The sequence below is a fragment of the Lampetra planeri genome, chromosome 34, assembly GCF_965212315.1.
Source record: "Lampetra planeri chromosome 34, kcLamPlan1.2.h2, whole genome shotgun sequence".
NCBI classification, from domain to species: domain Eukaryota; kingdom Metazoa; phylum Chordata; class Hyperoartia; order Petromyzontiformes; family Petromyzontidae; genus Lampetra; species Lampetra planeri.
The window spans coordinates 8,424,907-8,437,552 of record NC_136140.1 but is presented as its reverse complement, the minus strand read 5'-3'; the positions used below and the strand labels follow the sequence as shown (position 1 = coordinate 8,437,552).

Here is a 12,646-nt window from a genome sequence, read left to right as displayed (position 1 = left end):
TTAAGTATTTGTTACCTGGAAAATCCCTTGAGATGGAATATCTAATCTACAAGGGTGTCCAGGGTGCCAACTGACACACAGAGAAAACACAGAACGACTCGTATACGAACATTTAAAATATATAACTGATACTGGATTAACTTATGCAATTAAATTCACACCTCGTCAAACAAGAACCGTTTGCAGGCCGGTGATGCGTACACGTTGTGCCGCACAAGGACAGCTGCCACGGGGAGTTCCCTCGACTCGACAGCAGCATGGCACTGGATATATTGAGTTGAGGTGGGATGTCAAGGCACTTTGAGTTGCTGGGGCATTTAACGCTTTCCCACTCTGATGACGTACGTGTGCATACGTGTATATCATCATAACGGAACCGGAAGAAAAACTAAAGTCACTTTATCAGTACCGAGGCACCCACAAGGCCATGTGGGAGGGCGTGTGGCACAGCTTGGTGCCAGCTATCATAGAGTGTGGTCGTGTCGCTACAGTTCTTTGCGGTGAGCATAATGTCTCTCCGAATAAAGTGAACGCTAACCACTTGCGCGTTCCGAGGTCAACGGGATCCCACCCTGCAACTTGCAGACGTCTCGGATCTCGAAAGAGTTCATCACGCGCCACTGTACATGCAGATCCCCCGTCCTTAATGAGCGCGTTGTTTGAATGAACAGGCCCTGGCGGGTGGCGCAATCACTCGGTGGTGAGTTCGTCCAGGAATCACCTGCTGCTGGACGGGCTGTCCCCGGGCAGCCAGTACCAGATCCGCCTGGTAGCCTTCAACGAGCACGGGCACACCATCAGCTCCGAGGACGTCATTGAGACCACCGGCAGAGGTAGAGTGAACCGTACAGCCCACGCTGCACACGGGGGTGAACGGTAAGACAGTGGTGCCGCGCGCCATTCACGCGCTGAACTCGGTCACCTGGGTTCGACTCCAGGCAACGGGCTCACACCGGTGGAGGGCGATGGCTATACCGGGTGCTGGGCCCCGTAATCCCCCTTCACCAACCAGCGTGGTGAAGTATGGTCAAACGTTTCGATTTAAAGCTTTCGTGACTGCAGGGATTCATCTTCTTGGTTCTTTCGGTAAAGTCACGTAGAAGGGAAATAATAAAATAAATGAAACATTATATGGTCAAACAATCTGCGTGACCAGGGGTCGGAAACCGAAACAACAAGAAGAGCCATTTGTTTCAAATTCGGTGGAAAAAAAAAAAACTCAATTTTTCAAGAGCCGCAATGCACTGTGTGGTGAATACGAGACGGTGGTGGGTCCTTAATAAGTAACGAGTCACGTTGCAGTCCTTCAAGAGCCGTCGCACGAGGCTCTGGAGTTGCAGGTTTGCGACCCCTGCCCATGACGGATGTGGTGTAGGGAGGTCTATATCCAGCAGGGGCTTGACAAAGGGCTGTGCATTATTCGAATCCGCACCGTAGTAGTAGTAGTAGTATAATTATTATTATTATTATAATACGTGAAGTTATACATTTATTCTTACAGAGCACCTTTCCTGGAGAACCATCTCGAAGCACCGTACATAGCCCACCGTGCTCATCGGAGGTGTGGGGGAAGGACAACAAACTAAACACAAAAAGCAGTGTGCAAGTGCTCGGTCTATTATAACATGGCAAGAACCCTTACAGACGGTGACAGCTTGGGTAGGCCGCTATCAAGTCGTGGATTGATCATGGCTGATGACGATGATGCCGAATTTTTTATATGGCGGCGGTGGTGATGGTTTTAAGGGCGATGCTGCTGCTACTTGCTGCTGCTGGCTACGGCTGCTGCTACTTGCTGCTGCTGGCTACGGCTGCTGCTACTGCTGCTGCTACGGCTGGCTACTGCTGCTTTGTTGATTTACGCTCCTGCGGTGTCGCCTTGGCAGGATACCGGCGAGGGCCTCTCGATGTGGCCACGCAGGCCTGGTTCATTGCACTCATGTGTGCCGTGGTCCTGCTCATCATGATCCTCCTGATCATCTGCTTCATCAAGAGGAACAAGGGTGGCAAGTACTCCGGTGAGGGTGGCCAACGAACACCCCACTTCGATTGCACTGTGGATGAAAGTGCGACTCGAGCTGCGTGGATGTTATTGAGGTCGAGCGAGAGCAATTGGTTTTGTTGCACAAGGGGAGAAGAAGAATGTATCACGATGCCAGAAAAGTCGATCACTAAATGGAAATGCATCGTCATGTGCGGTGTGTTATTATTTTATTACGCAATCGATCAAATACGGGACTGTCAGTGTCCCATGAAGACTTGCAGATTTGCCTAGAAAATAGGATAATCGTGGGAAAACTGGGACTGGTGGAAACCCTACGCCGTGCAAGTGTGCATTTTGATGTTCTCCACGATTTAATTCCAAGCATGCTGTACGAGCATCGCCTGTCATGAGAAACAATGTCCATTGAAGCTCTCGGAGAGCCCCCAGCTGCTGGAGAATGGCCTGTGGAGGCAGATGTGACAGAACTACTTATGAGATGCCTTCAAGTGACCTCTGTGTTTATCCACATGCTTTGCGTGAAGGCAGAACCTTCTCACGTGCTTTGCTACAGAGATATGTTAGTCGTTTGGACTAATCAATCGTATATATTTGTCTCTTGTATATTCGCAGAGATGGATAATTTCGACTGCTTTGCTTTTGCACATTCATTGGTCACCAGACTAAGGCCATCAACTGGCTACACTTAAGGACATAATTTGATCAGGGGCGGCTGAAATTTGAAATTTTAACCCAGAATCTCAGCTATATCCGCTCAGTGCTCTGAGGCTCATCTCAATTGACACGTGCGTGTTTAATTCACTTTCCCATCGCTTTATCTTTGCAGTGAAAGATAAGGAGGATGCCCGGGTTGATCCCGAAGCTAAACCAATTAAGGAGGAGACGTTTGGTGAATACAGGTATGAGACGCAGAGTCAAGTGCGGTCATCGTGCCATTGTCTGCCTGTATTTTTATTTCTGTGTGTCACAATTATTATTCTAATAACACAATGTGTTTTTACCATTTGCGAACACGTGGGGAAATAGAACACTGGAAAGGTACGTTTCAATGGAAATAAAGCAGCTCGCAAAGGAAATGGGTTAAACCAGCTCGGACCAGGAACAAATCTATCCTCCCATGCAATCTCTGTTGACTATGAATGCTCAACAACTTCCGTTCAAAGCTTGCCTTCATCCCCTGCCTGATCAATTATTCCCATGCGGTACGAAACCTTTTGCGAGAAAACACGGATGGTTTTCTCAAAACCGACGCCTATCGTGCATCTCTCAATTGAATTTGCCCCCGACGTGAAATTACATTTGTTTATCCCGTCCCCGTGTCCATCTCTCCCACCAATCTCTGTCCTCTTTGCAATATCTTCTCCACTCCTCTTGCCAAACCTCACCCTGACCCCCCGACCTCTTTTACCGCACACTCTCTCCGCCTCTCCGAAACCTTCCCACGCATCCCCCACCACCCGACCCCACCTCACCTCACCCTGCCTCTCGGCAACCCCGTCTGTCTGCCCCCTGCCCTGCCCGTTCCGCCATCCGCCTCTCCAGCGACAACGACGAGAAGCCGCTGGCGGGCAGCCAGCCGTCGCTGGACGGGGAGGTGAAGCACGGCGAGAGCGAGGACAGCCTGGCGGAGTACGGGGACGGCGTCGAGGGCCAGTTTAACGAGGACGGCTCCTTCATCGGCCAGTACGGAGGCAGCAAGGAGAAGGTGACCGGATCCGAGGCCACGTCTCCCGTGACGGACGGCACCACGGTCGCCTGAGGAGCCGCCGCTCGCAATCGATCGGCAACGCAACGGGGCGGGAGGGGGTGGGGGTAAGGGACGAGGGGATCACGGGAGGGAGGCGGTGGGGAGGGAGCACTGGCTGGGCAGGAGACTAATTAAAATTAATAAAATTGGATAGACGAGTAGTAGCTAATTCCCCCAACACGAGGAATATTTGCTGCGCGTGCGAGTGTGCGCGCGCGCTGATCGCGGGGAAGTGGTATTTTCTTTTCTCCATGGGTGTCGCTTGAGGTCAGTTCATCCGGTATTCAGAGGACGTCCTTTTCTCCACAGCCACCGCATCTTACACCCTCTGCTGACACGGCATCCGTCAAACGCAAGAGCTTCTCGTTTTGGGCGTTTTACACATTTGAATATCAGACGGTCCTAGGCCTGGGGCATAGAGCTCCAGTTGTTTTTCATAGCATCCCCCCTTGAGCACTACACGAATTTAAAATACATTTTTATCATTTAACGTCCATGTATGATGAATGGGAACATTTGTTCCCATTTTAATACTATTAATATTATTAAATACCCCCCCCTCCCCTGCTTTCTCGAAACCGTGTTTCCATTATAGCTGAAGAAAGAAAAATGTGTTACATTAAAGGCCTCTTTCGATTGGCTCTGCGGCTATCGTTCTGACAAAGGTGAAGCTTTACTTGAGTGCATCGGCTGCTCGAGCAGGGGGAGGGAAGCGATGGTGACCTTTGCCATGTTGCCAAAAGGCACATCGCTATATATTTTATACCACGCCGAGTCTGTTATTCACCCTAATGGGCCACACCTCCCCAGTATATCATCGTCAACTCGAGAGGCGGGAACGGCAAACCGTGGAGCCTGCTTGTGGTAGCAACAACCCACTATTGTAATGGGCCACAATCACAATTTGTGTTTTTTTAAGTTTGATTCAAGACTAATTAGTTTTGTTTAATCTCGTGTTTACCATTTACTTGGTAGTATATCTAATTTTTTCCATTCATTAACCTACATGTGCGTGCGTAAATGGTAACTTTCCTTGCCCACGATTCAACGGTGCAGGTGCCATGAGTGTAACAATTGATTTTAATTGACGAATCCGTGCATTGTTACAGACATAACGATTATCACACAATAATCAGCAACGTGCGCATGTTACTTTCTTCATCCATGGTAATTTACATATCTTTCTGGTTAATTTTACACCAACTAATTGAAGAAAATATACAAGAAATGTTTGCACCGTGCCAACAACATTTCCCCCCACACTTCAGGCTGTGAGTTAACGGAGCTGATTTGGCTAACAGATAATGGTGTGTCGTCAAATTAAAGATCATGGTTTCTCATAAAATAGAATTCCGAAGCACCCAACTGTGTTTGTCCGGTGCCTGTACCGGTTATCTCCACACAGTGGTGAAGCTGTCAGTACCACAGTGAATAAAGCATGAGCCTTTAGGATCGTGACCCATGGCGCTCAGTTGTTGTTGGCAGGGGCAAACACACCAGGTCATGATGCACTATGGCCAGGGCTTAATCTCACGTGGAATATTTTTCAGGGTCTCCCCCCATTGCCTTAGATCCTGCCCCTCTCCCCTCCCCACACTGTCAAGAGTGTGGGTAGGTGGGGGGGGGCAGAAGGAGGGGGCGGAAATCTTTTCTGGATCTCAGCCTCAGCTCCCGGACATCTACGGCTGATACTAATCCCTGACCAGAGCAATGTCAATTCAGTCATCTCCGGCAATCATCCTGGTTTTCTTTTTGCGGAAAAATGTTGTACAAATCTGAATTTCCGCTGTCTGCCTAGTCGGTGACTGCGAAGCCAGCTACCAATCAGATCACAGACATACGTCATGTGACTACCAATTATTGTTAATTTAATACAATTTTCAGTGATGTTTTTTTCATGGCCAGACAGAATTCACCCTGTGCCACTGCCATATCAAGATGCCATAGTTGCTCATGATAAATGAATAACACATTATAATTGCCTGTGACGATTTCCCTAAAATGTCCCGAACACATCATGGCCTCTATCAATGTATCTGATATGGATATTCTAGACACCAGCTTCGTTTGTTACGAAACATTCCACACAATAGCTGTCTGTTTTGTAGCCACAGCAATGAATATACTGTCATCTGACAGTATGTTTGCTTGTACAGGTTTGTGTACAAATACTGTAGACGTCTTTGCTGACTTTGCAGTTACATTTTACTGTTGCGCATTGACCAAAAACAACAGCGTTTTTAAAACGGTAGTACTAACGTACTTTTTAATTGATGTCCTTTTTAACAATGATGTTGACCAAGGCTGATGAAGATTTCACACATTCTAATAATACATTCTCATAATAATAGCTTGAATAATTCTGAATAAAAGTTCATGATTCCATAATTAAATTCCAACGTGTTTTTGACACCCTTGCAAATTTCTGTTTTGGAAAAGATGAATATATTAGTGCCAGCGTGAAAAGCATGCTTTGGATTTTGCCCTCTTTGATATACTTCAGAAAAAGCTTAGAACAAAAAATCACGTGACATAAATTGGCACTGTTTTTTTATAATCTGAAAAAGGACTAATTAAATATATGAAAGCCTGCTAAGCTCTGTGGAAATAAAGTGGCTTATCATGGTTACAAAAAAATCTGATTCATGGGTAAATTTTTAAACATTTCTGAAAATAATTACCACATTTTGTAACATTTCTGCAGCAACTTAAAAAAAAAACTTAAGCGGCACCATTTGTCAACTTTGTAATTGTTGAAATCTACTTAATAAAAAAAAACTACTCGTTTTTTTATGGGAGATGCACATTTACTGGCTAAATCTATCTTTAATATACAAAGTCATTTCCCATAACTGCAGAATTTAAACGACTTACACTGCTACCCAACCTCACGTGCATGAGAGCAACGCGCTTCAGAAGCCAAAAAGAATAATGAGTCGTGCGAAATTTTGTCCGTATAATTTTGCATCACAGTGCCACCCTCTGAATTGCTAACAGCTGAGGCAAAACAAACTTTCTACAGGTTAAATATGTAAAGAGGTTTTTTTTTTCTCCTTCGATGAAAATATTAATATTTGGCCAATTGTGAGGTAGCTGATCAAGGAATGGTGGTCGTGCTACTCGGAGTGAAGCCACATTTACACGGAGCTGCCGCTGCAGCCGCCGCCACCCGTATTCTGAAGCTGTATTCCATCGGCAACTCCAAACGTCGCTCGATTGCGGTGATGAATTTGCGCTTGGCTTTTTCCAGATCGTGCTATTTGCTCATTTCATGCTTGCGGCGCGATTATTTTCTGCTTGCGGTAAAATCTCGCGGTTGACGTTTCTGTTGCGTTTTGTTTTTTTGGGTCTCATTTCCCAAAAAGTAGAAATGCTTCCTGTGTGACTGCAAACAAAGCACAAAGGGGATGTGAAAGGACCAGGCGTTCCGTTTGTCTTGTACTCACTCGGTAGCATTTTGATATTTTTCAAGTTTCATTGTAACATAGCTTGATTGCCGCCCGCGAATACGCGTGTGTACTATATGCCCGGGTTGAGTCACGGAAATTGTTTGTATAATGATCTGTATCAAAAGCATGCAAGTTTCTTGCGTACGCAGGTATGAAGCCAGTAGTGCCGCGAGAGGCAGGGATCACCACTGCATTCGCGTGCAGCTTACATTGACAAGGACGTGTGTGCACTCTCTTGGGTCATGAATACATAGAGAGCTATTGGTTACGCCAGACCTGAGTTGGGCAACTCTAAAATGCCTTGGTAAAGGTGCAGCACTGTAATGACTTGCTTGTGCCATTATATCTTGGCAGAACAATTCTAAGTAGTTGATTTGTCCAAGAAATTCCAAATTGGTAGAGAAATAAAACTGCATACAATGATTGTAGTATCACCGTTGGTTAAATTATGATGTCTGGTTGAGCATACATTGAAAGTCTTTTTGTGTGTATCTATATTCTAAATTTATGTATGGACCTAGCCGGCCATATCATTCTCCAGTTATATATTTCTGGAGATGTGTATACACGGCCCATATTAAAACATGGCCCATTTTGATATGCGTGTGTGTATATGTATATATGCACACATACATACATGAACACTACGACAAATTATGGAGATCGGTGTGAAGCAATGCACGTGTATGCAGTGTGTGATTCAATACCATGTTTTTTTTTATAGTCATCAGGTCCTTTTTATAGTTATGTTGGCAAAAACTTAAGGATTCATGTTAGTGATACGTGGTACAACAACGATTTCAGTGCCATGCCTACACTTAAATAGGGTACGTAAAAACCACTATTAATGAACTCGGTACACATTCGTTCGAAATGAAGTAAGATTTTAAAAAAGAGCTGTAACAATAACAGCAACAACTTAGTTTAAGCTGTTGTCCCACTCTGATTTAGTTTGTGCAGGACATGTATGTGCTCTGCAACAAAAAATCACTGCTGCATTTAAAAGCAGATACTGTCTGGTCTACTTTGTTCATTTGTCGAAATATTCTCGGTTGTTGGTGTATGCAACGTCGCGCAATTATTCCACGTTTCTTTATTTTTTACAATTATCATTTGTGAAGTAGAACCCGTCATTATCATATTGTAATGTATAATTAAATTTTTGTTGTCTTGCTTGGATTGTAAAGTTACATAGTTTATTCGTAAATTTATTTTGTATATTTTATTTTTTATTGATGCCAAAGTATTTGACAAATTGTTTCGTGAAGAACTGACTTTATTGTAAAGAAATGTTGCCGTTGTTGTTTTCCCTCTTGTTCTTTTTTTAATCGACATTTTTAAAATATATATTATTTTTCTGCGATTATGAAGTTTTACTAACACTCGCCAGAATTCCCATCAATGCCGGCAGATTGCCAAGTTTGCGTGTACATACAGTGCTGTACGATGTAACTGAATACGGTTGACAAGTGGACTGTTGTGTGAAGTAGTTCATTAATAAGCATCGATGTTTCATAAGCTTAAACATTAGGTACGTGATGTGGGGTAACATTGCCTTAATTAGCCTGAGCATTTTATTGGGGTTAGTTGTTTGTGTACTAGCTACATTTTTTTTCGTGCAAAATGTTGGATTTGAAAAAAAAAATGGCTCGTAACTTTGTCCCATGCACAGTTTATAAATAAATATTCAAATAAAAATAATTTCATCTCCGACCGCTCCTTTCATTCTCACGCACCGTTCAAATCCAACACCTTTACGCCCAACATTCAAATCCACTGTTCTGTAAGATGACGAGAAACTCCATCACGACCGGAGGATGGCGGTGTGCAGGCTGGAATACCAATAGATTGTGTTTATATTCTTGGTTCTTTCGGTAAAGTCATCTAGAAGGGAAATAATAAAATAATAAAAATATAAAGCAATAAAAATTCTCACGACGTTTCGACTGCAACACAGGCAATCATCATCAGGTGTGAAATCCACAGCAAGAAAATTTGAATTTTTTATATTTATATTATTTTATTATTTCCCTTCTACGTGACTTTACCGAAAGAACCAAGAATATGAATCCTTGCAGTCACGAAAGCTTCAAATCAACAGATTGTGTTTAGTTTATTGTCCTTTGCCTTTAGGACTGCTTTTTTGTGTTTAGATTTTCTCCTTGCCCCAGCACCTCCGATGTGAGCACTGTTGGCTACTTATGGTGAAAAAAAAGTTCAACATACATACAGATTGGTTTAACAAGTAGACTTTCGCGGGCAATGTTATCCATAATAGAGGTTTTTGGGTTAGGTCGCAGAAATATAAATGTCGTTAAACGCACCACCACCCGACGAAACACGTGAACAAAACGTGCCAATTCCATACCTGTCAACCCCTTATCAGTGCCCTGCCTTATTACAGACAAATTAAGACCTTGTTGGTCACGCCGTGCCCTATTAAATCTCAAAGTCCATCCTACAAAGTACCATCACAAGGGAGAAACACAAAGGAATAGAAACGGGTGTTTTGCCCGTATTGAAACGGCTGTATGCCGTATGGACCTGAAAACTCAATTTCCCTGCACAAGTATGCGGGTAAACCGTATGGGTTGACAGGTATGCAATTCGTTCCGAGTACAGCACACCGGTGTGTTGTAGAGTAACGAATTTGCATGTTCTGCTTACGTGACAAACCTTACTAATTGGCTGTATTTGGTGGTGGCCGGTTTAACGACACGTTTATACTTACGCGATCTACCCCAAAAACATCTACTATGGATACATACAGATTCATACCAACACAAAAATGCGTGCTGCTTCCAAACAGCAGGAAGCCCCCCCCCCCCCATCCATTCGCAAAGCACCGCATCTTATGGGATGTGAAAAGAAGAAAAGAGTGACGTGCTTTGGAAAGCGCACCTTTTACAATTGTTATTTATACAGCGACTCAATGCAAACTGCGTCTCAACAGGATAGGCCTGCCAAAGTGAAACTTTTACAAATAAAGAGCCTGACTGCTCACGCGTGCCATCACCGTTCTGTGTTTCACACTCCGCAAATATGAACAAAATGGAGAGATGGCACGAGTGTTGGCTGCAATTCACCCAGCGGTGGATAAATGGCTGATGATTAAGTCAATGGTGAATGCAACGCATGTCTTCATAAAGCGTTTCCATTACTAGGTTGTCGTTCAATCGTCCACTTTTGTCCGTCTCACGTCTGTTTAAATAACAAGGCGTGTCTTCCATAATAGAACAGCTAATAGAACAGTTAATTTCTAGAGCCTTCATCTCTCACAACGAGCAGCAGGTAGAATCGCTCTCTCTCTCGAGCGTATGGCGAGTATGTGCAAACCACAGGTCCAAGTTTAAGTCTGTGAGCCACGCGATAACTTCAGGAATAGCGCGACTAATACTGCTCAGTCCGCCGGAGAGCGAGCGTCAGATGCAGTCAGAGCCGGCCCTAGACCTTTGGGGGCCCTAAGCAAAATTTGGTTGGAGGCCCCTTTGATGTATGATTTTTTTCACCCACTAGCTAGCAGTGACTCTAGGGGGCCCTCTGCTGTCCACGGGGCCCTTTGCAATTGCAAGGGTCGCTTAGTGGCTGGGCCGGCTCTGGATGCAGTTGTTCGCAACGTGGTCCATTGTCTGGATCGGGTGGCCGCAGTCACACCGTGGGTCGTCTTTAATTCTACACTTGTGGAGGAGGTGTGTGCCCAGCTACTTGTTGCTGTTCTGAAACGGTTGAAGTAGCACCGTAGCTTCCTTGGGAGATCAACACCGTGCATAGCAATCGTGGGGTTGTCGATGAGGATTTGATTTGGAATGTCCACAGAACTCCACAGTGTTCGCAAGCGGTCTTCAATTGACCCCGCTTTTCATCCAATTGTCTCGCGCGATCCCACATTGGTTTTTACGGGAATTAAAACAAGTTCGTGTTTTGTTGCCAGATAAAAGGGGAAAACGCATTCTCATATTTTGGTGCTGGCAAAGGAGGTCCCATGACGTGGATGCTCAACCCGAGCTCTCATTACTCTGATAGTGTATTGTCTTTGTGCTGTACGCCTTTTGGCGTCCTCTGGTCTAACACCGTTTGAGACGAGGCTCAAAAGAAAGCTGTCTCTGGTGTGGACCAATCAGTTTCAAGGACAATGCATATATTATCAGATAATTGTTTTTGTTTGCATTCTGACCACAAGTATTGTGGTTAATTCAGACATGATTCCTTGTAAAAGGTAATCAGTTTGGTGTTTTAACAACTTAACACCTGTTTTGTTGCCAGATAAAAGGGGAACAACTTATTCTCAAGTTCGTGGAGGGTCAAGCAGGTCTGGACTGAATAGCTTGAATGTGATGGGCAGTGGCTTGATCGCTTGCTCCACGATGCAGTCAATGAATCCTTCAAGGAGAACTGATCAGAAGGTTGGGTGCTGGGCACTGGCGCCCCATTATCATCACACGGTGCCCTTGCAGTCAAATTATGACTCTATCTGCACACGTGATCTGACACTGTAGAACCTGGTGAGAACTTTATTGCCTCCCCAAATCTAGCCAGAGACACAACCCGCCACTGGGTACACGCTACTGGCAATCTGCACATGCAGCGTGTTCTTTAGTTGTTTAAACTAGACAGTTACACTTGTGGGAATATGTATAACAGTATCATAACAAAAAAAGTTCCACGTTTAAATTTTAAATGTCATCCATGTCATGCGATGGTTAATGCACCAAACCCACATGACGTAGTAGTTACTCTACCTACGACGAGACAAACCTTATGAATCTCCCACACCCATCACAGTGCAGGATATGACCAAGGGATTCTGGGAAGAAGGACCGGCTGATGATGTAGATGGTGGCTTAATGTGGCAGGTTATTAGCGGAAACTATAACTTATAATGCATCTCATTGTAATTTACATCATAAGTTGTCATACTTTCTGCTAATAACTTGGCTCCTCCATGCAAACCGAAGGATAACCTGCAGTAGTTTTACACATTAGACGTACATTTTTGGCAACAGTGTGTGTTTTTTTTTATAGAAAAATACGAAACAAAAATTAAGAGCTGGTATGATCAGAATAAAAGCCCTCATGATCAGCAAGAAAAAGAACTATCTGCACCAGCTTGCTCTTCAATGTGTAAGTACTAACCGTTTTGAACAAATGCGCGCATTTGTAAAGGGTGACGCATTTATAGATAAGCCACGCATTTTTAAAATGATGCATTTTCTTTCTTCGGAACAGGTGATGAATATTGGGAAAGGATGGTACTACGTCGTATAGAGGAGTGCATCGAGATTGGTGGGAGACATGTAGAGGCTTTGAAATAAAAAAAAGTTTACTTTATACCTTTCTCCCCTTTTGTTTGAGTGCGGTATCTGTGTCAATGGATCACCGCATGTTGCAGTCGAATATGCAGATCAAAACAACTGAAGACGCGTGCATGGTGTGCTTCCGCTGAGTTGA

At 44.4% G+C, this 12,646-nt stretch overlaps 1 protein-coding gene across 2 annotated transcripts in view; it reads left to right on the top strand.

Moving 5' to 3' along the window:
• The window catches only part of LOC144730097 (neuronal cell adhesion molecule-like), a 62,225-nt gene extending 53,326 nt beyond the window's left edge, over window positions 1–8,899 (top strand). For both annotated transcript variants that reach the window (XM_078610656.1, XM_078610655.1), the window contains 4 exons: window positions 672–833; window positions 1,887–2,018; window positions 2,829–2,901; window positions 3,545–8,899. In XM_078610656.1, coding sequence (XP_078466782.1) covers window positions 672–833; window positions 1,887–2,018; window positions 2,829–2,901; window positions 3,545–3,761 — 584 coding nt within the window. In that variant the 3' untranslated portion in view covers window positions 3,762–8,899. The remainder of the gene's footprint in view (window positions 1–671; window positions 834–1,886; window positions 2,019–2,828; window positions 2,902–3,544) is intronic.
• Window positions 8,900–12,646: the final 3,747 nt, after the last annotated feature.